This window comes from Pongo abelii, chromosome 1 (assembly GCF_028885655.2).
Source record: "Pongo abelii isolate AG06213 chromosome 1, NHGRI_mPonAbe1-v2.0_pri, whole genome shotgun sequence".
Taxonomy (NCBI): domain Eukaryota; kingdom Metazoa; phylum Chordata; class Mammalia; order Primates; family Hominidae; genus Pongo; species Pongo abelii.
This window is the reverse complement of record NC_071985.2, coordinates 205122450-205150417: the sequence shown is the minus strand read 5'-3', so window position 1 is coordinate 205150417 and position 27968 is coordinate 205122450. Positions and strand designations below refer to the sequence as shown.

Genomic DNA, 27968 nt, shown 5'->3' with positions numbered 1-27968 from the left:
ACTACTGATACATTAATAGCAAAGCAATGTACATCATGTGGTAACTTGTCTCTTTTTTAATCTCTTTTAGCTACCATCGTCCATGATGCCAAAGGTTGAGAGAGGAACTCAACATGGCTGCTTTGCTGCTTCCTTCTCCAAAGTGACATATGGAGGGAACTTTAGCACTTCCCAGCACAGCCAGAATTGCGTCCTCTGGGATCTTCTGAGGTGGACAGCACTTTTAATGTAGCATTTCACTGGAACAGAGTCTTATGTGCTGCAGCTGGAGCAAAACAACACTTTGTCAGTGCTTTTGAACCTTTCAATATTGTAGCATACTTGAGGAGTTTTTCCCTTACTGGCCACCAAAGTTCTGAACCACTTGCAGGTTCCAGGTTTTACTGGCTGCACCACACCCCTTCCCCTAGATGACTGCCTGTGCTGAGACACAGTTTGCACCATTAGCCTTACCTGCCCTGCCCTGATTGTGAGACCCAAATGTGTAGGCTCTAAATTCCAGCCATCAAATCCAATTCCTGGTGGGGAAAATCTTCTGGAGACCCCCAACCTTCTGATAAAAGAGTCTCTACCTCCAGGGAAAGCCTTCTTACCACACTGGCATATCAGATGAAAGCATTGCACTGTACCTCTCGTAACACAGCAATACAGTCCTCTTGAGGCACTCAAGCCTGAGAGGAAGCTCAGGATCTGACATGTTCTTCCTTTTCCTCACAAGTCATCATGATTTTTTATTTTAAAATAATCTGGAAGTAATGGGAACTTAGTTTTTCCTGAACTCCAACCAGAATCCAAATTGGTTAGATGAGGCCAGGCGTGGTGGCTCATGCCTGTAATCCCAGCACTTTGGGAGGCCGAGGTGGGTGGATCACCTGAGGTCAGGAGTTCAAGACCAGCCTGGCCAACATGGTGAAACCCGCATCTCTACTAAAAATACAAAAATTAGCCAGGTGTGGTGGCACCTGGTTGAGGCATGAGAATCGCTTGAACCCAGGAGGTGGAGGTTGCAGTGAGCCAAGATCATGCCCACTGCACTCCAGCCTGGGCAACAAAGTGAGACTCTGTCTTAAAAAAAAAAAAAAAAAAATCGATTAGATGAGAAAGCTTGTATATTTTCTATATACAAAAACAAGAAAGGCCTTTTGAGCCCCTGTGCTCAGGCCCACTCCCACACTGTGGAGTGTACTTTCATTTTCAATAAATCCCCTTATTCCTTCCTTGCAAAAAAAAAAAAAAAAAAAAAAAGCCTTAGTCAGATTCAGTGGCTCACGCCTGTAATCCCAACAATTTGGGAGGCTGGGGCGGGTGGATCACCTGAGTTCAGGAGTTCAAGACCAGTCTGGCCAACATGGCAAAACCCTGTTTCTACTGAAAAATAAAAAAATTAGCCGGGCATGGTGGCTTGTGCCTTGTAGTCCCAGCCACTGGGGAGGCTGAGGCGGGAGAATTGCTTGAACCTGGGAGGTGGAGGTTGCAGTGAGCCGAGGTCGCGCCACTGCACTCCAGCCTGGGTGACAGAGCGAGACTCCATCTCAAAAAAAAAAAAAAAAAAAAAGCCTTAATATTAATGCTAACGTGGCAGAAAACTAGTGGGTTACATTTTATGGGCTATTGTAGTTTTATTTACCAAATGATATTCTCTAAATCACTTCGACCAATAAATGTATTCTCCTCCTTAAAGCAGAGTTGTATCAACTCTGTGGGAGCATTTATGAGCTGTCGGTCCCCACACTTCCAGCCAGAATCACAATAAGGTCTGGCTGGGTGTGGGGTGCTGCATAGGAAAGGGTCTCTGGAGAAGCAAGGAGGGCACAATCATGGCCCACTGCTCCCCTCTTCTTCTCAGTGCTCTTTGCCCTCTCCTGCTGCGTGCTTCCTCTTCACTCCAGTGCTGATCCTCCTGCTGACTCTCTCTGGCAGCTTCCACCTCACCCGCCCCTCTTCCACACTATAACCAGTATGGTTGGTGCTGGGGCATTGACTCAGCCCCCCTGCTTTCTGCATTTGTAATAGATACTAGTATGATTTCCTAAAACAGAAGATTTTGTTGCTTTCTTTGAACTTGTATTGAAAACCATACAGTCTCACTGTTTTGCTTTAATTCCTATCCACACTATAAATGGAAGAAAAAAAATTAATAGCTTCTGTTTAACCTGATGAATGTGGCTTTTTTCCCCTTCACTTTAATGTTCAAGAAGTTGTGGCTATTTCATAGATTTCTTCTGATTTATTCTGTGGGTCCCTATTATTTGTTCTGTATGTAATCTTTCAGTAGATTTTCATCCTTTCATATCCACATTCTTATGTGGACTTGCTGAAGAAACAGAATATCAATTCAAAACAAAACCTAGGCCAGGCATGGTGGTTCACGCCTGTAATCTCAGCACTTTGGGAAGCCAAGGTGGGCAGATAACGAGGTCAGGAGTTTGAGACCAGCCTGACCAACATGGTGAAACCCTGTCTCTACTAAAAATACAAAAATTAGCCTGGCGTGGTGGCACGCATCTGTAATCCCAACTACTCAGGACGCTGAGGCAGGAGAGTCACTTGAACCCAGGAGGCGGAGGTTGCAGTAAGCCGAGATTGCACCATTGCACTCCAGCCTGGGCAATAGAGCGAGACTCCACCTCAAAAAAAAAAAAAAAGAAAAAAAGAAAGAAAGAATGCTGAATCTACATCTCCTTGAAGTTTTGTTTTGTTTTGTTTTTGAGATGGAATTTTGCTCTTGTTGTCCAGGCTGGGGTGCAATGGCGCAATCTCAGCTCACTGCAACCTCCGCCTCCCGGGTTGAAGCAATTCTCCTACCTCAGCCTCCCAAGTAGCTGGGATTACAGGCATGAGCCACCACGCCTGGCTAATTTTATATTTTTAGTAGAGATGAGGTTTCTCCATGTTGGTCAGGCTGGTCTCAAACTCCCGACCTCGGGTGATCCACCCACCTCGGCCTCCCAAAGTGCTGAGGTTACAGGCATGAGCCACCGTGCCCAGCCTTCCTTGAAGTTTTTTGTTTGGTTTTGATTTGTTTTGTTTTTGGAGATAGGGTCTCACTCTGTTACCCATGCTGGAGTGCAGCGGCACAATCTTGACTCAGAGCAACCTCTGCCTCCCAGGCTCAAGTGATCCTCCCACTTCAGTCTAAGTAGCTGGGACTACAGACATGTGCCACCAGGCCCAGCTAATTTTTGTGTTTTTTTAGAGATGAGGTTTTGCCATATTGCCCAGGCTGGTCTTGAACACCGGGGCTCAAGGAATCTGCCCATCTTCGCCTCCCAAAGTTCTGAGATGGCAGGTGTGAGTCATCATGCCCAGCCTCCTTGAAGTTTACTAACACTTGGGATAACTGAGGGAAAATAAGTGACAATTGCACTCAGTCTATTAGAGGTCTGGATATAAGGTAGCCACACAATAACTCTAACTTGACTTCTAACCATTCTATCTTATTGGTTTGGAGACTGTCTTCTGCCAGCATTTTTTGTAGCTTGAGATGATATTTTCGAACCCTTCTTTCACTACCTTTCTTACCCTTAAGGTGCCAAGCTTGAAACAGGATTTGATTTCCTGAGCTACTTGTTCGCCTTCTGTGCATCACCAAGTAATCTGGTTCATCTTTCATCTCATTCATGTTATTTTCAAGTGAAACAAGACATTTTGGGGGTCAAGTCTCTTTGGGTGTTTGTTTTGTTTTTATGTATATAAAAATGGATTTTGTGTTCCCTTTCCATGTAAGTACCAACTTATATGGAAACTCACAATCATAATGTAAAGAAGAAATGAAATCCTGATGTATTGTACTTCAAGATGCCTCCCTGATGTATAGAATCTCCCTGTAAAATAAATAATTGCATTGTATATCAGTCTTCCCATCAATATTAATTATTAAATATTTTAGAATTTTTAAATACCAACTATACTATTCTGGTGTGAGGTATTTTCTTTTACATTACACTCTATCCCAAAAGATTAAATCCAGCTTAAAAATGATATGTAAGAGCACTTTGGGAGGCCGAGGTAGGCGGATCAGTTGAGTCCAGGAGTTTGAGACCAGCCTGGCCAACATGGTGAAATGCTGTCATTACTAAAAATACAAAAATTAGCTCTTCCCTTCTCCCCTCTCCCCCCCTCCCCCTCCCCCCTCCCCCCTCCCCTCTCCTCTCTCCCCTTTCTTCGGTCTCCCTCTCCTTCTTTTTTCGGTGTCCCTCTGTTTCCGAAGCTGGACTGTACTGCCGTGATCTCGGCTCGCTGCAACCTCCCTGCCTCAGGCTCCTGTGACTCTCCTGCCTCGGCCTGCCGGGTGCCTGGGATTGCAGGCGCGCGCTGCCACGCCTGAATGGTTTTTGTATTTTTGGTGGAGACGGGGTTTCACCGTGTTGACTGGGCTGGTCTCCAGCTCCTAGCCTCGAGTGATCTGCCTGCCTCGGCCTCCGGAGGTGCTGGGATTGCAGACGGAGTCTCGCTCACTCAATGCTCAATGGTGCTCAGGCTGGAGTGCAGTGGCGTGATCTCGGCTCGCTACAACCTCCACCTAGCAGCCTCCTGCCTTGGCCTCTTAAAGTGCTAAGATTACAGCCTCTGCCCCGCCGCCACCCCGTCTAGGAAGTGAGGAGCGTCTCTGCCTGGCCGCCCCATCTGGGAAGTGAGGAGCGCCTCTGCCCGGCCGCCATCCCATATAGGAAGTGAGGAACGTCTCTGCCCGGCCGCCCATCGTCTGGGATGTGAGGAGCGCCTCTGCCCGGCTGCCCCGTCTGGGAGGTGAGGAACGCCTCTGCCCAGTCGCCCAACGTCTGGGAAGTGAGGAGTGCCTCTGCCCGGCCGCCACCCCGTCTGGGAGGAAGTGAGGAGCACCTCTGCCCGGCTGCCCCGTCTGGGAGATGAGGAGCACCTCTGCCCGGCTGCCCCATCTGGGAAGTGAGGAGCGCCTCTGCCCGGCCGCCACCCTGTATGGGAAGTGAGGAGCGCCTCTGCCTGGCCACCCCGTCTGGGAGGTGAGGAGTGCCTCTGCCCGGCCGCCACCCCCTCTGGGAGGAAGTGAGGAGCACCTCTGCCCAGCTGCCCCGTCTGGGAGATGAGGAGCACCTCTGCCCGGCCGCCCCGTCTGGGAGGTGAGGAGCGCCTCTGCCTGGCCGCCACCCCATCTGGGAGGAAGTGAGGAGCGCCTCTGCCCGGCTGTCCCATCTGGGAAGTGAGGAGCGCCTCTGCCCGGCCGCCACCCCGTATGGGAAGTGAGGAGCGCCTCTGCCCAGCCACCCCGTCTGGGAAGTGAGGAGTGCCTCTGCCTGGCCACCACCCCGTCTGGGAAGTGAGGAGCGCCTCTGCCTGGCCACCTGGTCTGGGAGGTGAGGAGCGCCTCTGCCCGGCCGCCCAGTCTGGGAAGTGAGGAGCGCCTCTGCCCGGCCGCCCTGTCTGGGAGGTGAGGAGCGCCTCTGCCCGGTCGCCCCCTCTGGGAAGTGAGGAGCGCCTCTGCCCGGCCGCCCCGTCTGGGAGGTGAGGAGCGCCTCTGCCTGGCTGCCACCCCGTCTGGGAGGAAGTGAGGAGCGTCTCTGCCCGGCCGCCCCGTCTGGGAAGTGAGGAGCACCTCTGCCCGGTCGCCCCCTCTGGGAAGTAAGGAGCGCCTCTGCCCGGCCGCCCCGTCTGGGAGGTGAGGAGCGCCTCTGCCTGGCTGCCACCCCATCTGGGAGGAAGTGAGGAGCGTCTCTGCCCGGCCGCCCCATCTGGGAAGTGAGGAGCACCTCTGCCTGGCCGACCCGTCTGGGAGGTGAGGAGCGCCTCTGCCCGGCGGCCCCGTCTGGGAAGTGAGGAGCGCCTCTGCCCCGCCACCCTGTCTGGGAGGTGTACCCAACAGCTCCGAAGAGACAGCGACCATGGGGAGCGGGCCATGAGGACGATGTCGGTTTTGTTGAAAAGAAGGGGGGGAAGTGTGGGGAAAGGAAGGAGAGATCAGATTGTTGCTGTGTCTGTGTAGAAAGAGGTGGGCATAGGAGACTCCATTTTGTTCTGTACTAGGAGAAATTCTTCTGCCTTGGGATGCTGTTGATCTATGGCCTTTCCCCCAGCCCGGTGCTCTCTGAAACATGTGCTGTGTCAACTCAGGGTTAAATGGATTAAGGGCGGTGCAAGATGTGCTTTGTTAAACAGATGCTTGAAGGCAGCATGTTCTTTAAGAGTCATCACCACTCCCTAATCTCAAGTACCCAGGGGCACAAACACTGCAGAAGGCCGCAGGGACCTCTGCCGAGGAAAACCAGAGACCTTTGTTCATGTGTTTATCTCCTGACCTTCTCTCCACTATTATCCTATGACCCTCCCATATCCCCCTCTCCAAGAAACACCCAAGAATCATCAATAAATACTTCAGAAATAAAAAAAATAATAACAATAAAAAAATAAAAATAAAAATACAAAAATAAAAAAAAAAAAAAGATATGTAAGCCAGGAGCGGTGGCTCACACCTGTAATCCCAGCACTTTGGGAGGACAAGGCAGGCAGATCACCTGAGGTCGGGACTTTGAGACCAGCCTGACCAACAGGTAGAAATTCCATCTCTACTAAAAATACAAAATTAGCTAGGCGTGGTGACACATGCCTGTAATCCCAGCTACTCGGGAGGCTGAGGCAGGAGAATCACTTGAACCCAAGAGGCAGAGGTTGCAGTGAGCTGAGATCGCGCCATTGCACTCCAGCCTGGGCAACAAGAGCAAAACTCCATCTCAGAAAAAAAAAAAGAATTTATATTAACCACATATAATTGGACCCCCAAGATGACATCACAAAAAGACACTTAGTACTTTTTCTTTTTTTTTCCCCAGGATGGAGTCTTGCTCTGTCACCCAGGCTGGAGTGCAGTGGCATGATCTCGGCTCACTGCAACTTCTGCCTCCCGGATTCAAGCAATTCTCCTGCCTCAGCCTCCTGAGTAGCTTGGAGTACAGGCGTCTGCCACCACCCCCGGCTAATTTTTTATATTTTTAGTAGAGACGGGGTTTCACCATGTTGGCCAGGCTGGTCTGGAACTCCTGACTTCAGGTGATCCGCCTGCCTCAGCCTCCCAAAGTGCTAGGACTACAGACATGAGCCACTGCACCCGGCCCAGGACACTTAGTACTTCATGTTATCTTTTCCGGCAGGCAGCCCAGTTTCAGTCCAGGTGGCCTCAGCAATGACTCACTTCTATTTGTCACTTAAGAGACTGGCCTTGTTTAGTGCACCACCCTTTACCAAGAGTTAAAAGAAACCATGAGTCAGAACTGCTTGTGTCGACCTGCTCCCAGATTGTCCTTCTACTAGCCCTCCAAAGAAGCCTCAAATTGCTATTGCCCTTTTGAGGTTAAATTGTCTCCAGAAAGCTGTTTTGAAGATGAAGATTGCCCAGTGTTTGCCAAAACAATGAATGAATTTTGGGTCTCTGTGGATTTATATAACTGTACCCCAGGAAAAGGCAGGTCCAGCCCGGTGCAGTGGTGCACACCTGTAGTCCCAGCAGCTTGGGAAGCTGAGGTGGAAGGATCACTTGAGCCCAGGAGTTCAATACCAGCCTGGGCAACATAGACTTTGTCTCTTGAAAAAAGAGGAGCAGGTCCAATGGACACCGAATAGGCAAAGGATGAAATAGTAAGCATAAAAAGATGACAATGTGCAACAAAGAAAATCCTATCCTTGAAGCCAAAACACAGCCAGCACCACTGTTTCAACGTTCTATTCCATTTCAGCCCTAGGAGGCATGAAGGGAAAACCAGGAATGACCAGCAACCCAGACCTCTTGCTCCATCTGTCGTTTTGTGTGGATATTATTAATTTCTTCCCCAAAGAATTTTGCCTCCTATGTAGAGCATAGAGGTCAACCGACAGGAACAAACAGCTTTAATGTTCCTTCATTTGGCACTGAGGACACACAGTCCTCAGTGAGGATTGTGGGAGGGGGAGCATTAAATAAATTATTTAATGCTTACCTCCTTCCTACCCTCACCCACAACAAAGACACAATCTTCCCGTGACCCCAATTTCTATTCAATCTATTACCCTCTCTCCTGCTTTTCCTATACTCCCTTCACAAAATCTATTCCAATGTTAAACAACCCAAGTTCCCAGGCCAGGCAGCTGGGCTAAATGATTGACAGAGGAAGAACTAGTGATGGAGATGTAAACTGAACAGGCTTCTTGGCCTTGCTTCATAACGTCTGGTCTGTGCACATTGTTTTCCCTATCTAAGGCCATATTCACTCAGCTCATTAAAATCTAAACGAAATCCAAACCAATATGGCTTTCCTGTGGTCACCAGGGATTTCTCAGCTAACTGCCACTTCCAAAGGCCTTCGGTTATTGCACTTGGCTGCTTTGCAACATTTGGTGCTTTGGACAATGTCCTAGTCCTCAAAACTCTTCTTCCTTGGCTTCTGAGGCACCACTGTCTTCTGGTTCTCCTTCCCTGGCTGACCTTTCTCTGTGCTGCTGGCTTCTTTCTTGAACATCATTTAAATGCTGGGTTTTCGGCCAGGTGCGATGGCTCACGCCTGTAATCCCAGCACTTTGGGAGGCCGAGGCAGGTGGTTCACCTGAGGTCAGGAGTTCGAGACCAACCTGGCCAACATGGTGAAGCCCCATCTCTACTAAAACTACAAAAAAATTAGCTGGGCGTGGTGGCATGTGCCTGTAGTCCCAGCTACTTGGGAGGCTGAGGCACGAAAATTGCTTGAACCCGGGAGGCGGAGGTTGCAGTGAGCCAAGATCACAACACTGCACTCCAGCCTGGGTTACAGAGTGAGACTCCATCCAAAAGTAAATAAATAAAATAAAATAAATGAATGATGTGTTTTACCAGGTGTGGTGGCTCATGCCTGTGATCCCAGCACTTTCGGAGGCCAAGACTGGCAGATCGCTTCAGGCCAGGAGTTCAAGACCAGCCTGGGCAGTATAGTGAGACTCCATCTCTACCAAAAATTTAAACAATTAGCTGAGCATGGTGGTGCATGCCTCTAGTTCCAGTTACTCAGAAGAGGCTGAGGTTAGAGAATCATTTCAGCCCTGGTGGTCCAGGCTGCAGTAGTCTTGATCACACCACTGCATTCCAACCTCAACAACAGAGCGAGATCTTGTCTCAAAATAAAATAAATGCTGGGGTTTCATGTCTTCCCATCACTCTCCTCATTCTTCCAAGACGACTTTAGCCACCACGCTAATTCTTACAACTTCTAAATATTTTATCACCAACTCAGATTTCTTACAGGAACCCCAACCCCATATATCTAATTGCTCTTTGGACTTATATACAACCAGATGTTACTCAGGTAACTCATATATACTCCAATGTGGACGTTACTCCTCCCCCACTGCCTGCATTTCCACTTATCAAGGCTAGAGACCATAGTATGCTCAGCCTCCTAAGCCTGAAACTCTGGTATTCTCAAGTTCCTCTCTTACCTCGCAATTCCAGTGGGATGACAAACCCTACATCAGAAACGTCTTTTTGTGTGTGTGTGCGTGTGTGTGATAGGTTCTTGCTCTGTTGTCCAGGCTGGAGTGCAGTGGCATGATCACGACTCACTGCAGCCTCAATCTCCTGGGCTCAGGTGATCCTCACACCTCATAAGTAGCTAGGATTACAGGAATGCGCCACCACACTCAGCTAACATTTTTTTAAAAATTTTGTAGGCCGGGGTTGGGCGCAGTGGCTCACGCCTGTAATCCCAGCACTTTGGGAGGCCGAGGCGGGTGGATCATGAGGTCAGGGGTTCAAGACCAGCCTGACCAACATGCTGAAACCCCGTCTCTACTAAAAACACAAAAACTAGCTGGGCATGGTGGCGGGCGCCTGTAATCCCAGCTACTCAGGAGGCTGAGGCAGGAGAATTGCTTGAACCTGAGAGGCAGAGGTTGCAGTGAGCCGAGATCGCGCCACTACACTCCAGCCTGGGCAACAGAGCGAGACTCCGTCTCAAAAAAAAAAAAAAATTTTGTAGGCCGGGCGCGGTGGCTCATGCCTGTAATCCCAGCACTTTGGGAGGTCAAGGCGGGCAGATCACATGGTCAGGAGTTCAAGACCACCCTGGCCAATATGGTGAAACCCCGTCTGTACTGAAAATACAAAAATTAGTGGGGCGTGGTGACACTTGCCTGCAGTCCCAGCTACTCGGGAGGCTGAGGCAGGAGAATTGCTTGAACCCAGGAGGCAGAGAATGCAGTGAGCCGAGATCGAGCCACTGCACTCCAGCCTGGAAAAAAAAAAAAAAAAGAATTGCTGCGATAGTAAATAATGTACGTAATAAAGCATTCAGAACAAAATCTAATATGTAGGAGGAACACCATAAACGTTACTACTCAAGATAGCCCAGCTGTGATAGCTGTGTCCCTCTAGCCAACGTTTTTCCACCTTACACCGTACTAAAAATTCCATCATATTTGCAACATTTCACATGTTTATATATCGTAAGCATTCTTTACTTGCCTACTTCATATTTGGAGGGTTTTGTTTGTGTGTGGTAAAATATACGTAAAACTTGCCATTTTTAACTAGTTTAAAATGTATAGGGGGCCGGGTGCGGTGGCTCACGCCTGTAATCCCACTACTTTGGGAGGCCAAGGCGGGCATCACTTGAGGTGAGGAGTTCGAGAGCAGCCTGGCCAACATGGTGAAACCCCCATCTCTACTAAAAATACAAAAATTAGCCGGGCATGGTGGCATGCCTATAGTCCCAGCTACTCGGGTGGCTGAGGCAGGAGAATTGCTTGAACCTGGGAGGTGGAGGTCGCAGTGAGCCCAGATCACGCCACTTCCTTCCTGCCTGGGCGACAGAGCGAGACTCCGTCTCAAAAAAAAAAAAAAAAAAAAAAAGGCCAGGTGCGCTGGCTCATGCCTGTAATCTCAGCACTTTGGAGGCCGAGGCGGGTGGATTGCTTGAGGTCAGGAGTTCGAGACCAGCCTGGCCAAGATGGTGAAACCCCGTCTTGCTAAAAATACAAAGATTAGCCAGGCACGGTGGCGGGCGCCTGTAATCCCAGCTCCTCGGGAGGCTGAGGCAGGAGAATCGCTTCAACCCGGGAGGCGGGGGTTGCAGTGAGCCGAGACCGCGCCACTGCACTCTAGCCTGGGTGACAGAGCAAAACTCCATCTCGAAAAAAAAAAGAAAGAGTATAGGGCAGTGCTTTTAATTACATTCATTCACACTGTTGTGCAAAGGAGTTTTTTATTTTTTATTTTTATTTATTTTTATCCGCGCCAGTCCTGGAGTTTTTAAACTTTTATCTGATTCGTCTAGGGGCACGTTCATCTTAATTACCTTCACATTTATCAAATTATTTCTTTCACAGGTGACAGGGCAGATTCAATTCCTTTTGATACTCCGTATTTCTCTATATGTATTTTTTTTCCATTCTGCATTCCTATTATTCCAACGTTTTACTTATTTATTTGGAGACAGAGTTTCGCTCTGTCGACCAGGATGGAATGCATTGGCGCGATCTCGGCTCACTGCAACCACCGCCTCCCAGGTTCAAACGATTCTCATGCTTCAGCCTCCCGAGTAGCTGGTACTGGAGGTGCGCGGCACCACGCCCGGCTTATGTTTTGTATTTTTTGTAGAGACGGGGTTTCGCCATGCTGCCCGGGCCGGTCTCGAACTCCTGGCTTCAAGCGATCCGCCCCTCGCGGCCTTCAGAGCTGCTGTAATCACAGGCGTGAGCCACCGCGTTCGACTCTTCCAAAAATTTTTTGGCCAGTTTATCTAAGGGCATATCGTACAGACTGAGTCCAGTGATTGCACAGAAGTAAACGTCCTCTGCAGCTACATACCTACAAACCTATTTCTGTAACGTACCTTCCCCAGCAAGGTCCCGCGGGAAGGATCCACTACCGCGAGAGGCCTTCGAGCCAGGAAGGGGTGGGGCTCAATCTGCAGTAGATTCCCAGAAATCTCAGTGAGTTTCTGATTCTCTAACTGCGCATGCTTCTGCGCACGCGCAATAGACATTCCATGACTTCCGGGCACTTCGTAAGGTTTAAATAAGGATGCTTCGCGTTTGCTCCCTCTTTTGGAGACAGATTCGCATTCGTCGCTTCTTCGTCTTGGTAAGTGTGATCAGATGCTTGCCACCGGAGTTATGCGTCTAATGCCGAGCTTCACTAGGAGGATCATATAGTATTTTATTTATTTATTTACTTTTGTTTTTGAGACGGAGTCGGTTTGTCACGCAGGCCGGACTGCAGTGCTAGCTGCAACCTCTGCCTGCCGGGTTCAAGCGATTCTCGTGGCTCAGCCTCTCCAGCAGCTCGGATTACAGGCACGTGCCACCACGCCTGGCCAATTTTTGTATTCTTAGTGGAGACAGGGTTTCGCTCTGTTGGTCAGGCTGGTTTTGAACTCCTGACCTCCGGTGATCCACCGCCCTCGGCCTTCCAAAGTGCTGGGATTACAGGCGTGAGCCACAGCGCCTGGCCCGAAATTATATAATTTAAAACTATATACGGGTGTCTTAGGCGGCATCCGTCCCAACTAAAGTACGCGTTAGACGGGCCTGGGCCAGAAGTGGGCCATGGAGACCTCGGGACCCGCAGGGCTGCCGCCCGACCCGCCGAGTCTCTGAAGGTGCACCGCCACCCCCACTGTTTATCTTACTGCCTCATAGTAGGCACATTGTCATTCTCAATGGAATTGCACACAGTTTTATTCTGGATCCTAATTTGCCTTTAAGAATTTCCTCAATTTTTCTTTATTTGATCGCACCACTGCAACCTCCGCCTGCTGGGCTCAAGCAATTCTCCTGCCGCAGCCTCCCGAGTAGCTGGGACTACAGGCGTGTACCACCACGCCCGGCTTATTTTTGTATTTTTAGTAGAGACGGGATTTCACCATGTTGGCCAGGCTGGTCTCCAACTCCTGACCTTGTGGTCCGCCACGCCAGGCCGAAGGTTTTCATAATTTGGAAGCATTACGTTTCGTAATTCTCCTTTCTCGTATTTTTGTGATTTGGATCATTTTTATTTTTATATTTTTAGGATTACAGGAGTGAGCCATCGTGCCTGGCCAATTTGGGGGTAATTAACAAGTCCACGTGTTTCATTTGAATTTAGGATAGCTGGGCCTAATTGTTGTCTTTACTTCTGCCGTACCTTCCGCATAGGACTAACCGCCTATTGTAAAGTAATTAGAATAGCTGAATATGCATGTTACCAGTCTAGAAACCGATTTTTTTAACACCCCGCTCTGGACAGGGTGGAAACTCGTTTGCTTTCTTGTTTAAGATCTGTAGTAACATGAATGGATGATATTGTTTCCTATTAGAGTCTGTAAATTTATGCGTTATACTGATTGTCCAACGTGGATATACCCGGGAGGTCACTCTCCCCGGGCTCTGTCCAAGTGGCGTAGGGGAGCATAGGGGTCTGCCCCATGATGTACAGTCCCTTTCCACAACGTTGGAGATAAAGCTGGGCCTTGAGTCTGCGCCTGCATATTCCTACAGCTTCCCAGAGTCCTGTGGACAATTACTGGGGAGACAAACCATGCAGGAAACAGCCTTCTAGAGCACTGAATCTGGATTGAAGTCTGTCTTTTTTTTTTTTTTTTGGAGATGGAGTCTCTCTGTTGCCCAGGCTGGAGTGCAGTGGCGCACTCCACTGCAGCCTCCGCCTCCCGGGTTCAAGTGATTCTGCTAAGTGATTCTCCTGCCTCAGCCTCCTGAGTAGCTGGGATTACAGGCCCCGGCCACCACACCCGGCTAATTTTTGTATTTTTAGTAGAGACGGGGTTTCACCATGTTGGTCCTCGTGATCCGCCAGCCTTTGGCCTCCCAAAGTGCTGGGATTACAGGCATGAGCCACCGCACCTGGCTGGATTGAAGTCTTAATACATGTTTAAGAAAAATTGGCTAAAAAGTAGCCAGGCATGATGATAGGTAGCTGGAGGAAGGAGAATCGCTGGAGCCCAGGAGTGACCTATGATTGTGCCACTGTACTCCAACCCCAGGTGATAGCATGAGGCCCCTCATTGAAAAAGTTCAGGGTTTTGCTGTACTAATAGATTAATATGTTGTTTTGCAGGATTTGTTAAGGATTCCAAGTAACTCTTATTTGGTAAGTAAATCTGCTAATTGTTTTTTGCTTATCAGCTCTTTGTCAATGATTTCTGTACTGGAAATAGGATTGAAGAGACTTTTATTCTAGTTGGTCAGGATTTACCTCTGAGGCATTTAATCATTATCAGAGCAATAGCCAAATACCAACTTTGCTGCATTTTTGTAGGCATGTTGACATAACTTCAACATACGCTCTGTTCTGTAAAAATTGCTTTTTTTAGTCGGCTCATTAAAAGTGTGCAATGTAGTAAAAGTTGGCCGAGTGAACTGTAGGAAGCCTAATTGGCTTTATCTACATGTGTAGCCTGAGCTGAGAAAGATACTAGCCCTTGAAAATACTGTGGGTGATTAGCAATATTGGATTTGTCAGTTACTCCAATTCCTCATTAATGAGCATTCCAACGTGGATACCCTGGGAGGTCACTCTCCCCAGGCTCTGTCCAAGTGGCATAGGGGAGCTTAGGGCTTTGCCCCATGATGTACAGTCCCTTTCCACAACGTTGAAGATGAAGCTGGGCCTCGTGTCTGCGCCTGCATATTCCTACAGCTTCCCAGAGTCCTGTGGACAATGACTGGGGAGACAAACCATGCAGGAAACATGTCTAGTGTACTAGATTTTACGTTGAAGTAGGATCTTCGGGGGTCTAATCATTTTTTCTTTTCTTTTAGGAAAGAAGACGATCTGCACTTCACATTTTGGCATTGACATTTAATTTTAGGGTCCTTTATATAGAAAGGAGAGTAGGTAAACTGATTTTTTTTAACAGGGAGGGTCTGACGATCTTTGGCAGACTTGGAGCAAAAGATTGAGGTGCATTGCATGCCTCCTTTTGAGAGTCTTGCTCTGTTGCTCAGGCTGTAGTGCAGTGGTGCGATCTTGGCTGCAACCTCAGCCTCCCAAGTAGCTGGGATTACAAATGTAAGCTACCACACCCAGCCCTCATACCTCTTTTAAAAGTCACCCCGTTTTGCAGAAAGTCTGCTGTTTTGTACTGAAGGCTTTGGAATTTGGCATTTAGCTAGGAATGCACGTTCTTTCACCTCATTCACACTTTAAGAACCACAGAAGTGACTCTGCTTGGCCAGAAGGCACACAGTGTTGGTGGGTATATTAAAAGTCCTTGAGTATTTTGCTTTTGTGTTTTTATTTTTTTTGAGACGGAGCCTCGTTTGTCTCCCAGGCTGGAGTGCAGTGGCATGATCTCGCTCACTGCAACCTCTGCCTCCCAGGTTCAGGAGATTCTCCTGCCTCAGCCTCCTAGTAGCTGGGACTTATAGGCGTGTAGCACCACACCTGGCTGATTTTTGTATTTTTAGTAGAGAGGTTTCACCGTATTGGTCAGGCTGGTCTCAACTCCTGACCTCGTGATCTGCCCGCTTCGGCCTCCTAAAGTGCTGGGATTACAGGCGTGAGCCACCCTTCCCGGCCACTTTTGAATGATCTCTAATGTATTTGTAATTTACCTAACATTGCCTAATCTGCTATGTTAATGTATTTATGAATTAAAATAAATGACTATACATGTTTGTGGTTCATTTTTGTGGAGATGGCTGTGGTGACATCAGCCAAGAATCTATGAATGGTACTGCTGAAGGAAACTAGCATGATAGCTTCAGTTCTAAAGGCCCTGAAACCTAGTCTCAGGTGGGTCCGCCTTGGGTTCCCTTTATATTGGCAGTTTATTGGGAAGATGGATATTAGGTCCTGACCAATAGGACCATAAGTTTGGGTTGAGTGCAAGATGAGTTGTTAGACCGATTCTTTAGCTTCCTGCAATGTAGTGGAGGAAAAGTCGATGGTAGCATTGGGAGGTTGTGGTATCCCTAGTGGATGAGTTGTATGAGCCTTTACTACCTGGTGCACCTCAGCCTGAAGATTGCCAGAATTGCTTGCCTCATGACATGAGTCATAATGGAAACTTTGTCAAGCCCCCTGCACTGGCTGCCAACATAAATGTTCAGTGCCCTGAAGGATGGGGACTGAAGGGGGATCATCTGGAAGGTAAAGTTACCTACTGGCATAGGGGAGGTGGGGCAGCCATTAAGCCATTTGGAAGTTGATGGGGACAGGTTTGAGGGAGGTGGGTGAGATAGGAGTTTGGCGGACTATAGAGCTTGCTTGTCAGGGAGTTGAGGGCAGGGTTGGTTTGAGAATGGAAGCTAGTTACTAGGTATGATTGTGGGGGAACAGCTTGTTTTTCTTACAAGCTAAGAGGAGTGAAGCAGTGTTTAAGAGGGCATCTTAGATGCAGCCAGGCTTGGTGGCTCACACCTGTAATCCCAGCACTTAGGCTGAGGCAGGCGGATTGCAACATCTAGACATCCTGGCGAACATGGTGAAACCCTGTCTGTACTAAAAATACAAAACAACTGGGCATGGTGGTGTGCACCTGTAGGAGGCTGAGGCAGGAGAATTGCTGGAACCCGGGAGATGGAGGTTGTACTGAGCTGAGACCTTGCCACTGCACTCCAGCCTGGTGACAGTTAAGTCTCAAAATGCATCTTCCTAAACCAGTTGTATTTGTGCTTACCTGTGCCAGGCACTGTTCTAGGTAAGCACTTGGCATATTAATGCTGAGGTGGGCTTTAACACAGCATATTCCCATGGGGAAACCCAGGAACCAAAAGACTAATTGTCCAAGTCCACAACTAGAAGTGGCACCTCTGCAGAAATAGGCATGAAGTTCCCTGCTCAGGAAGAAGCCAGATGAGTCAGTCCCATTCTGTGTATTCCCAGTCCCATCCGTGTCCTGCTGTATCTACATAGATCTCACCTGAGTAAAGTGATTTTTTTCTGAACCAGTGGTTTTAGTATGTTTTCAATTCATATTCTCAGGTAGGGTTGGGTAACTGCAGTGCTGGGCAGGAAATGAATGAATTTCTATTGACTTGCAAGGTACAGCTGAAGCAAAGCTGTCAGTAGGTGTTCAGGTCCCATTCTGCTAAACTTCAGCTTGCAATACCCCTTCCTTTAGACTTTCTGAACAGGCACTTCTGGCCTTGTTCTTTGTGTAGGCAGACAGTATTGGTTGCCTGTCTTAGGAGTACTAGACTGCCTGGGTTTGAATCCTGATCCCACCACTTGCTGTTCATGAGACTTTGAGTGAGTTACTTAGCCCCTCTGCCTCAATTTCATGTTCACAAGATAAGAATGATAAACTACCTCATGGAGTTGTAATAAGGACAAAGGAGTTGATACTTGTGAAAAGCTTCTTAGGGTCTCTAGATGGAGTGCAGCAGCATGATCACTTATTAACTAATGTTCTTTTGTGACTTCTCAGGAACCAAGGATCCAGTTTTTTTTTGTTGTTGTTTTTTTTTTTTGAGAGAGTCTCGCTCTGTTGCCCAGGCTGGAGTGCAGTGGCACAATCTCAGCTCACTGCAAGCTCCGCCTCCCAGATTCACGCCATTCTCCTGCCTCAGCCTCCCCAGCAGCTGGGACTACAGGTACACGCTGCCACACCCGGCTAATTTTTTTGTATTTTTAGTAGAGAAGGGGTTTCACCATGTTAGCCAGGATGGTCTCCATCTCCTGACCTCGTGATCCAGCTGCCTTGGCCTCCCAAAATGCTGGGTTTACAGGCGTCAACCACCACACCCAGCCCTTTTTATTTTATTTTATTTTTTTTTTTGAGATCGATTCTCACTCTGTCTCCAGGAGGGAGTGCAATGGAGCCATCTTGGCTTGCTGCAACCTCTGCCTCTCGGGTTCCAGCAATTCTCCCACCTCAGCCTCCCAAGTAGCTGAGATTACAGGTGCACGCCACCATGCCTGGCTAATTTTTTTTTGCATTTTTTAGTAGAGACAGGGGTTTCACCATGTTAGCCAGGCTGGTCTCAAACTCCTGACCTCAACTGATCCACCTGCCTCAGCATCCCAAAGTGTTGGGATTACAGGCGTGAGCCACTGCGCCTAGCCTCAAGCCTGATCTCTTTTTTTTTTTTTGAGATGGAGTCTTTGTCTCCCAGGCTGGAGTGCAATGGCGTGATCTCGGCTCACTGCTACCTCTGCTTCCCGGATTCAAGCGATTCTCCTGCCTCCACCTCCCAAGTAGCTGGGATTACAAGCGTCTGCACCGCACCCAGCTAATTTTCGTTTTTTTTTTTCAGTAGAGACAGGGTTTCGCCATGTTGGCCAGGCTGGTCCCAAACTCCTGACCTCAGGTGATCCACTCACCTTGGCCTCCCGAAGTGCTGGGATTACAGGCATGAGCCGCCATGCCTGGCAGAGCCTGATCTCTTAACCACTATCCTCACCTCCCCTTTCCCTAAGGATCCACAATGGCCTCACTGGCTCTTGAAGGCAGGCTGGCACCTTGATCATTTTTCATGGTCATTAGTATTCTGATCTGGTTATTTTCCATTTTATGTCCATCTAACCTACTCGGAGGATCCTCAAGAGACTGCATATGTAAACTCAGTACTTATTCCTGTACTGTGCCTGCCATATAGCAAGCACGGGTTGATTTGATTTTTCTGTGTTCTTTTTTATTGATTTCTGTTTTTATCTTTATTATTTTCTTTCCTCTGCTTATTTTGGGGTTAGTTTGCTCATCTATTCCTAGTTTCTTAAGCTAGTAGCTGAGCTCATTGATTGGAGACCTTTCTTTTTTTCTAATATAGGCATTTAGTGCTATAAATTTCCTCCAGATACTGTTAACAACACAAAAATTCTGGTGTGTTTTGTTTTCATTTTAATTCATTTCAAAATATTTTTGAGTTCCTTTTCTATTCCTTCTTTGATCTATGGGCTACTTGAAAGTGTATTATTGTTGTTGTATTAGTGTTGTTCAAATCTATCCTTGCTAGTTTCTTTTTTTGGAGATGCAGTCTCCAAAGGCTGGAGTGCAGTGGCACAATCCTGGCTCACTGCAACCTCTGCCTCCTGGGTTCAAGTGATTCTCCTGCCTAAGCCTCCAGAGTAGCTAGGACCACCATGCCCGGCTACTTTTTGTATTTTATTTTTATTATTTATTTATTTATTTATTTTGAGATAGAGTTTCACTCGTGTTGCCCAGGCTGGAGTGCAATGGCGTGATCTCGGCTCACTGCAACCTACATCTCCTGGGTCAAGCGATTCTCCTGCCTCAGCCGCCCGAGTAGCTGGGATTGCAGGTCTGCACCACCACGCCCAGCTAATTTTGTATTTTGGTAGAGACAGGGTTTCTCCGTGTTGGTCAGGCTGGTCTCAAACTCCTGACCTCAGGTGAACCACCTGCCTCAGCCTCCCAAAGTGCTGGGATTATAGGCGTGAGCCACCGCGCCTGGCCAGCTAATTTTTGTATTTTTAGTAGAGACAGGGTTTCACCAAGTTGGCCAGGCTGGTTTCAAACTCCTGACCTCAGGTGATCTGCCCGCCTCAGCCTCCCAAAGTGTTGGGATTACAGGCATGAGCCACAGCACCCGGCTGTTCTTGCTAGTTTCATACCTACTTTGCTCTATCATTTATTAAGAGAGGGATATTGAAATCTCCAACTATAATTGTGGATTTTTATATTTCTCCTAGCAGTTCTATCAGTTTTTGCTTCATGTATTTTGAAGTTCTGTTATTAGTTATATATATGTTTTAGATTTTGTCTCTTGATTAATTGGCTCCTTTAAATACTCTGCTGTAAGCCATAAAAAATGATGAGTTCATGTCCTTTGTAGGGACATGGATGAAATTGGAAATCATCATTCTCAGTAAACTATCGCAAGAACAAAAAACCAACACCGCATATTCTCACTCATAGGTGGGAATTGAACAATGAGAACACATGGACACAGGAAGGGGAACATCACACTCTGGGGACTGTTGTGGGGTGGGGGGAGGGGGGAGGGATAGCTATAGGAGATATACCCAATGCTAAATGACGAGTTAATGGGTGCAGCACACCAGCATGGCACATGTATACATATGTAACTAACCTGCACATTGTGCACATGTACCCTAAAACTTAAAGTATAATAATAAAATAAAAAAATAAATAATAAATTAAATAAATAAATACTCTGCTGTAAAATCTGCTTTGTCTGCCACTCCAGCTTTTTTTTTTAATCTTCACAAAATGGTAAGATAGGCTTTGTTTCTATTTTTTAATAATAAACAAATTCAGAAAATAGCAATTTGCTCATAGCTGCATACCTCCGTCTTTCTTTTTTCTTTTGTATTTTGTGAGATGGAGTTTCGCTCTGTCGCCCAGGCTGGAGTGCAGTGGCACAATCTTGGCTCACTGCAAGCTCCGCCTCCCGGGTTCACGCCATTCTCCTGCCTCAGCCTCCCCAGCAGCTGGGACTACAGGTGCCTGCCACCACGCCCTGCTAATTTTTTTGTAGAGATGGGGTTTCACCGTGGTCTGGATCTCCTGACCTTGTGATCCACCCGCCTCGGCCTCCCAAAGTGCTGGGATTACAGGTGTGAGCCACCGCGCCCGGCCTCTTTTTTTTTAGACAAGAGTCTCACTCTGTCGCCAAAGCCGGAGTGCAGTGGCACAATTTCAGCTCACTGCAACTTCTGCCTCCGGATTAGCTGGAATTATAGTCACACACCACCATGCCCAGCTAATTTTTTTGTATTTTTAGTAGAGACGGGGTTTCACCATGTTGGCCAGGCTGGTCATCAACTCCAGACCTCAAGTGATCCACCCACCTCGGCCTCCCAAACTGCTGGGTTCATAGGTGTGAGCCACCACACCTGGCCACCAGCTTTCTTTTGACTAGTGTTACAACAATAGCCTAGGCAACATAGCAAAAACCTGTCTCTACAAAAAATACAAAAATTAGCCAGGAGTGGTGCTATATTCCTGTGGTCCCAGCAACTGGGGAGGCTGAGGTGGCTCACTTGAGCCCTAGAGGTGGAGGCTGCGGTGAGCTATGATTATACCACTGCACTCCAGCCTGGGTAACAGAGCAAACCCTGACTCAAAAACAAAACAACAGTATATCTTTTACTTTTTGTACAAATTTATTATTTGTGTATTTACTTTTATATTATTACTTTTTCTTTTTGCAGATCCAGTGTTGGCTGAGCATATTTATTTATGTATTCATCTATTTTTTGGAAACAGATTCTCAATCTTTTGCCCAGCTGAAGTGCAGTGGTGCGATCTCAGCTCACTGCAACCTCTACCTCCCAGGTTCAAGCAATTCTCATGCCTCAGCCTCTGGAGCAGCTGGTACTACAGCATGCACCACCATGCCTGGCTAATTTTTTTGTATTTTAGTAGAGATGGGGTTTCACCATCTTGCCCAGGCTGGTCTCAAACTCCTGAGCTCAGGCAGTCCGCCTGCCCTGACCTCCCAAAGTGCTAGAATTACAGGCATGAGCCACCATGCCTGGCCTTATTTTAAAATTTTATTTCTTGTAGGTAACATGTTGGGTTTTTCAATATGATAGTCTATGCCTTTTAATTGGAGTGTTTAGGCCATTTACTTTTTTTTTTTAGACAGGGTCTCACTCTGTCACCCAGGCCAGAGTGCAGTGGCAAGATCATGACTCACTGCAGCCTCAAACTGGAACTCCCGGGCTCAAGCGATCCTCCCAGCTCAGTCTCTTGAGTAGTGAAGACCACAGGCATGTGCCACTATGGCTGGCTAAATTTTGTATTTTTTGTAGAGACAAGGTCTCATGATGTTGTCCCGGCTGGTCTTGAACTCCAGGGCTCAAGCAATCCTCCCAGGTTGGCCTCCCAAAGTGCTGGGAATACAGGCATGAGTCACCGTGCCCAGCCATATTATACATTTTTAATTTACAATAGTCTACATTCAATTGATATTAAACCAGTTCACTTGTAGTATAAGAATCTTCCCCAGCCTGGCCAATATGGTGAAACCCTGCCTCTACTAAAAATACAAAAAAAAAAATTAGCCAGGTGTGGTGGCGCTCGCCTGTAGTCTCAGCTACTTGGGAGGCTGAGGCAGAAGAATCGCTTGAACCTGGAAGCAGAGGTTGCAGTGAGCTGAGATCGTGCCAGCCTAAGTGACAGAGCAAGACTCCATCTCAAAAAAAAAAAAAGGCGGGGCCCGGTGGCTCACGCCTGTAATCCCAGCATTTTGGGAGGCCGAGGCGGCCAGATCACGAGGTCAGGAGATCAAGACAGTCTTGGCTAACACGGTGAAACCCCATCTCTACTAAAAATACAAAAAATTAGCCAGGCGTGGTGGCGGGTGCCTGTAGTCCCAGCTACTAGGGAGGCTGAGGCAGGAGAATGGCATGAACCCAGGAGGTGGAGCTTGCAGTGAGCCAAGATCGCGCCACTGCACTCCAGCCTGGGCGACAGAGCAAGACTCCGTTTCAAAAAAAAAAAAAACTCTTCTAGTGGCCAAGTGTGGTGGCTCACACTTGTAATCCCAGCACTTTGGGAGGCTGAGACTGACAGATCACCTGAGGTCGGGAGTACAAGACCAGCCTGACCAACATGGAGAAACCCCGTCTCTACTAAAAATACAAAATTAGCCGGGCGTGGTGGCACATGCCTATAATCCCAGCAACTTGGGAGGCTGAGGCAGGAGAATTGCTTGAACCTGGGAGGCAGAGGTTGCGGTGAGCTGAGATCATGCCACTGCACTCCAGCCTGGGCAACAAGAGCAAAACTCCATCTCAAAAAAAAAAAAGAATCTTCCGGCTGGGCACAGTGGCTCACGCCTGTAATCCATCCCATCACTTTGGGAAGCCAAGGCAGGCAGATCACGAGGTCAGAGCGAGACTCCGTCTCAAAAAAATAACGAAAAAATAAATAAATAAAAAAAAATAAAAATATTTCTTCCATTTCTCACTATATAGTCTTTGATATTGTCATGTATCTTACTTTTATATATGTTATAAAACCCACAGTACATTATTATAGCCAGAACCTCCATATCAGCCAGTTGCAGTGGCTCACTCCTGTAATTCCAACACTTTGGGATGCCAAGGCAGGCTGACTGCTGAGGCTCAGAAGTTCAAGACCAGCCTGGCCAACATAGTGAAACCCTGTCTCTACCAAAAATACAAAAATTAGATGGGCAATTAGCTGGGCGTGGTGGTGCACGCCTGTAATCCCAGCTACTCGGGAGGCTGAAACAGGAGAATTGCTTGAACCCAGGAGGCAGAGATTGCAGTGAGCTGAGATCACGCCATTACACTCCAGCCTAGGCAACAGAGTGAGACTCCGTCTCAAAAAAAAAATTAGCTGGGCATGGTGGTGCACATCTGTGGTCCCAGCTACTCGGGAGGCTAAGGCAGAGGTTGCAGTGAGCCGAGATCCTGCCACTGCACTCCAGCCTGGGTGACAGTGAGACTCTTGAGACAAACAACCAGTTCACACGTGTAATCCCAGCACTTTGGGAGGCCGAGGTGGGTGGATCACTTGAGGTCAAGAGCTCAAGACCAGCCTGGCCAACATGGTGAAACCCTGTCTCTATTAAAAATACAAAAATGAGCCGGGCATGGTGGTGCGTGTCTGTAATCCCAGCTACTCCAGGGACTGAGGCAGAAAAATTGCTTGAACCCAGGGGGCAGAGGTTGCAGTCAGCCAAGATTGCACCACTGCACTCCAGCCTGGGCAACAGAATGAGACTCCATCTCAAAATAAAATAAAAAATACAAATACAAAACTAAAAAAAAAAAAATAAAGGCCAGGTGCAGTCGCTCATGCCTGTAATCCCAGCACTTTGGGAGGCCAAGATGGGCAGGTCACCTGAGGTTGGGAGTTCCAGACCAGCCTGGCAAAAATGGTGAAACCTGGTCTCTACTAAAAATACACAAAGTGGCCAGGCGTGGTGGCTCACGCCTGTAATGCCAGCACTTTGGGAGGCTGAGGCGGGTGGATCACCTGACGTTTAGGAGTTCAAATCCAGCCTGGCCAACATGGTAAAACCCCGTCTCTAAAATACAAAAATTAGCTGGGCATGGTGGCAGGCGCCTATAATCCCAGCTACTCAGGAGGCTGAAGCAGGAGAATTGCTTGAACCCAGGAGGCAGAGAGGTTGCAGTGAGCTGAAATCGTGCCATTGCACTCTAGCCTGGGGGGTCAGGAGTTCGAGACCAGCCTGGCCAACATGGAGAAACCCCATCTCTACTAAAAGTACAAAAATTAAGGCTGGGCGCGGAGGCTCACGCCTGTAATCCCAGCACTTTGGGAGGGTGAGGTGGGTGGATCATGAGATCAGGAATTCAAGACCAGCCTGGCCAAGATGGTGAAACCCTGTCTCTACTAAAAATACAAAAATTAGCTGGGTATGGTGGCAGGCGCCTGTAATCCCAGCTGCCCGAGAGGCTGAGGCAGGAGAATTGCTTGAACCCGGCTGCAGTGAGCCAAGATCGCGCCACTGCACTCCAGCCTGGGCAACAGAGTGAGACCCCATCTCAAAAAAAAAAAAAAAAAAAGAGTTCAGGTCTCCTTCCACCACTTGTGTGAAGACCCCAGAAAACTTCCTTTACCTCTTTAAACCTTCAGTTTTCTTATCTTCCAACTGCCATGAGGTTTTTGTGAGGAACAAATGAGCTGACATGGATATGTTTCTGTAGTTAACAAAATAAAGGGTCTTACAAAATAGGCAATAATAATAATAATCACTTACTATTATTACATGAAGCTACACGAATGCATAAGATCTTGGAGGAAGACAGCAGAGAGAGAGAGAGAGAGATCAGAGATCCCATGGTTAAAAGTTGGAGAAATTTCACAGTACATCATCCAAAAGAGGAGTCCATGATGGAGACAGAGGTAAACTTGGAGAGGTAAGAAACCCTGAAGACGGGGAAGTGCTTTGTGGCAGGCTCTGCATATAAGAAATTCAGCCTGGCCAACATGGCGAAACCCAGTCTCTACTAAAAATACAAAAATTAGCCAGGCGTTGTGGCAGGCACCTCTAATCCCAGCTATTTGGGAGGCTGAGGAAGGAGAATCGCTTGAACCCGGGAGGCAGGGGTTGCAGTGAGCCGAGATCGCACCACTGCACTCCAGCCCGGGTGACAAGAGCGAGACTCGGTCTCAAAAAAAAAAAGTTCAGTTCAGTTGGTAAGAACTCATCAAAAGTGTCCATCTAGACTTTGAGTGTCGTAGAATGACTGAGTCTGAATCAACATGAAATCGAGAAAACATCCTTTGCAAGGGTTTCAGGGAACACCTGAAATCCTGAAGAACTGTTTGTATCCATCCTGAAGAATGGGTGTGTTAACAAGAGACAACTTTTCTTGGTATCTGTTCTCCATCTCTAACCCAACCCCAACTCACACCCTTATCTTCTGTTTTATCTGGTCTCTCTCATTCCTCTAGCTCCTCCCCACTTGGCTCCCGTTCTCCCCAAGTCCATTCTCTATTTTGTTCTATAAGATCTGATCATATCAGGATGCTCTTGTAGCTCATAAGAATGGTGACTGGGTGTTCACACGCATATGAGATGTGCCTCCCTCAAACCTTGTTAAGACATGGGCACATACCCATCTGATGTTAACTCACGGGGATAAAAATCTGATCATGCCATTCCCGTGCCCAAATTCCCATATATCCCTACTGCCTCAGGATAGAGGCTGGACCCCTTAGACACACAAGACCCTGTATCCATGATCTGTCACTCCCACAGGCACCCTCTGCTCCCATCTACTCGGCGGTTTCCCACAACCTCCCTGGGTTCTCATGGTTCCCTGTCATTGCAGACGTCGCTTCTCCTAGGATGTCCTGCCCCCCTAGACTTAACTTGGAAAGCTGTTCTTAAGCCCCGGGCTGAGTCAGATGCCCCTCTGGGTATCCCTGTCATAGCGTTGTGTGGTTGTTGATAGTCTGATTTTTCAACCTTCTCCATGCCCTCTTGAGGGTAGGAAAGATGAGTATCTTTTTTCTCCGTACAGACCCTACCGCACGAGATTTTCCTAAACAGCCCGAACTCAAGGAGTCTTTCTGGTTGTTAGTCCACGTGTTCCGATTTGGGATTTCAAAAATACACACCCACTGGAACCCGGCCAGGGGAGCCAGCCTGGCCAAGGGCTCCCCCAGCCCGGGAGCGCGCCACATGCAGATCCTGGGATGGCCGCCAGGGGCCGCCGGGCTCTTTGTTTTCCTTTCTCGCCCGGGTCGGGGCCAGAGGCCTGCAGAGCGCATGCTCTGGGGCAGTTCGCGGCCCGGCGGGGAGCGCTGGAGTTCCTTGTGGCCGACGAGCACCAAGGTAGGTCTCGCTCGGGACGCGCGGAGGGTCCGAGTAGAGGGCGGTGCGCAGGTGGAGCACGGGCCGGTCCACGCGGGCCTATGTCGCTGGCCGCTCTCGCCGGTGTCGCGCGGCGCCGGTCCCACGTGAAGCCCGGAGGCAGGAAGGCGCGGTGCGGGCTCGCGATTCCCCGGCCCCGCGGGGCGCTCCAGCGGCCGCTGGGCGCCGCCTCGCCGGAGCTAGGGCCGCGCGGCCCCTCCGCCGCCGCGCCTTTCACGCCCGCACCGCGGCGCCCGCGCAGGCGGGAGATTCAAACTGCGCGAGCGCGGCGGGCCGGGTGCGCGCGGCCGCCCGGGCGGGGGATGGGTCTGTGCCGCGAGGAGGATGGTTTTGTGCGGCATGCGGTTGGAGAAGCGGTTTGCAGATCGGGGAGGGAGCCCTGCCCGGGAGAGGATGGGTCGTAGGAGCTCGAGGGTCTCCCGCTGTGGACCTTTGGGTGCCGTGTGTCTCGAACTCCGCAGCAGCTCAGTCTGTCAGCAGATTATTTGCTGGCCATTTATTCCGTGCCTCTTTTGCGGGGCTGGGGGACAATAGTGAGAAGAGCAGTCCCGTGTCATTAGCGAACTATGCCCTTGAACCCGGGCGACGGACGCTACTGGCAAGTCATTTATACATCACATATTGACCTAACTTCGACCACGTGTGACTTGTGTGCCCTAGCAGAAGTTGAGTGTGTGGGGTGTTACGGGGAGCCATCAGGGGGACCCCCCACCCTGCCCAGGAGGCTCAGGGCTGGCTTTCCAGGTGAAGTGACTCTTAAATGGGGTTTTGAAGGAACAGAGTTTTTCAGGCAGTCTGAGGGTAGTGGGATTAGGGTGATACAGGCAGAGGGATTGCACATGCAACGGCATGAAGGTATAGATATTGTGGTCAGGGATACCACAGGTCTTGAGGTGACTGGAGGAGGAGAGTAACAAGATGATACAGCAGGGGCTGGGTCATGAAGGGTCTTGTGTGCAAGACTAAGGAACTCTGCGGGGTGGAGGAGGCAGGGAAGGTTTCCCCAAAAAGGGCATCACAGTGAAACCTGGACAGATGAATTAGGAGTTCACGAGGCTCCTGTTTCAAAGACATCCCAAGAGCAGGAATCCTGTTCTGTTCATCTTTACAACTTTCTCATCAGATGCCCTTGGGCAACCCACCCAGTCTCCCAGAACATTGGTTTCCTTATCTGTAAAGCAATGGTAGGGGGCATGTGGTGAGTATATAATTTTTTTTTTTTTGAGACGGAGTTTCCACTCTTATTACCCAGGCTGGAGTGCAGTGGTGCGATCTCAGCTCACTGCAACCTCCACCTCCTAGGTTCAAGCAATTCCGCCTCAGCCTGCCGAGCAGCTGAGACTACAGGAACGCGCCACCAGGCCCGGATAATTTTTGTTTTGTTTTGTTTTGTTTTTTTTAGTAGAGACGGAGTTTCACCATGTTGGCCAGGCTGGTCTTGAACTCCTGACCTCAGGTGATCCACCCGCTTCGGCCTCCCAAAGTGCTGGAATTACAGGTGTGAGCCACCGCACCCGGCCAATTTTTTTTTTTCTGAAACAGAATCTTGCTGTATCGCCCAGGCTGGAGTATAGTGTCGTGCTCTCGGTCGCTGCAGCCTCCACCTCCTGGGTTCAAGCGATTCTCCTGTCTCAGCCTCCCGAATAGTAATATCCTATAATTTTCATAAAGCAGTGATCCCAACATCTAGTGGAAGTTGTGTGTCCCTTTCCCCAGGAAAAATGAACACATAGGCCCAGGCACAG

General features: G+C 48.7%; 2 protein-coding genes and 3 non-coding genes across 27 annotated transcripts in view; all 5 read left to right on the top strand.

Annotated features, from left to right (window-relative positions):
* The window catches only part of PHACTR4 (phosphatase and actin regulator 4), a 145972-nt gene extending 142062 nt beyond the window's left edge, over positions 1 to 3910 (top strand). For 11 of the 12 annotated variants that reach the window (XM_054560277.2, XM_054560229.2, XM_024251833.3 and 8 more), the window contains one exon: positions 71 to 3910. In XM_054560277.2, the coding sequence (XP_054416252.1) occupies positions 71 to 86 (16 nt within the window). In that variant the 3' untranslated portion in view covers positions 87 to 3910. 12 annotated transcript variants of the gene reach the window in all.
* Positions 3911 to 11956: 8046 nt separating this feature from the next.
* RCC1 (regulator of chromosome condensation 1) overlaps positions 11957 to 27968 on the top strand; it is a 34841-nt gene continuing 18829 nt past the window's right edge. For 4 of the 12 annotated variants that reach the window (XM_054538836.2, XM_054538825.2, XM_054538807.2 and 1 more), the window contains exons 1-5: positions 11957 to 12055; positions 14027 to 14059; positions 14731 to 16063; positions 24616 to 24760; positions 25871 to 26184. In XM_054538836.2, coding sequence (XP_054394811.1) covers positions 26032 to 26184 — 153 coding nt within the window. In that variant the 5' untranslated portion in view covers positions 11957 to 12055; positions 14027 to 14059; positions 14731 to 16063; positions 24616 to 24760; positions 25871 to 26031. Of the gene's footprint in view, positions 12056 to 14026; positions 16064 to 17347; positions 17509 to 24615; positions 24761 to 25870; positions 26185 to 27968 lie in introns of those variants that run through there. The other 8 variants (XM_054538850.2, XM_054538846.2, XM_063713929.1 and 5 more) reach the window with 4 other exon arrangements.
* LOC112131208 (small nucleolar RNA SNORA73 family) lies at positions 13300 to 13504 on the top strand. The gene has a single exon (XR_002913343.1). It is a non-coding gene; the product is annotated as a small nucleolar RNA SNORA73 family (small nucleolar RNA).
* On the top strand, positions 14460 to 14663 carry LOC112131197 (small nucleolar RNA SNORA73 family). The gene has a single exon (XR_002913333.2). It is a non-coding gene; the product is annotated as a small nucleolar RNA SNORA73 family (small nucleolar RNA).
* LOC112131543 (small nucleolar RNA U13) lies at positions 25372 to 25472 on the top strand. The gene has a single exon (XR_002913583.1). It is a non-coding gene; the product is annotated as a small nucleolar RNA U13 (small nucleolar RNA).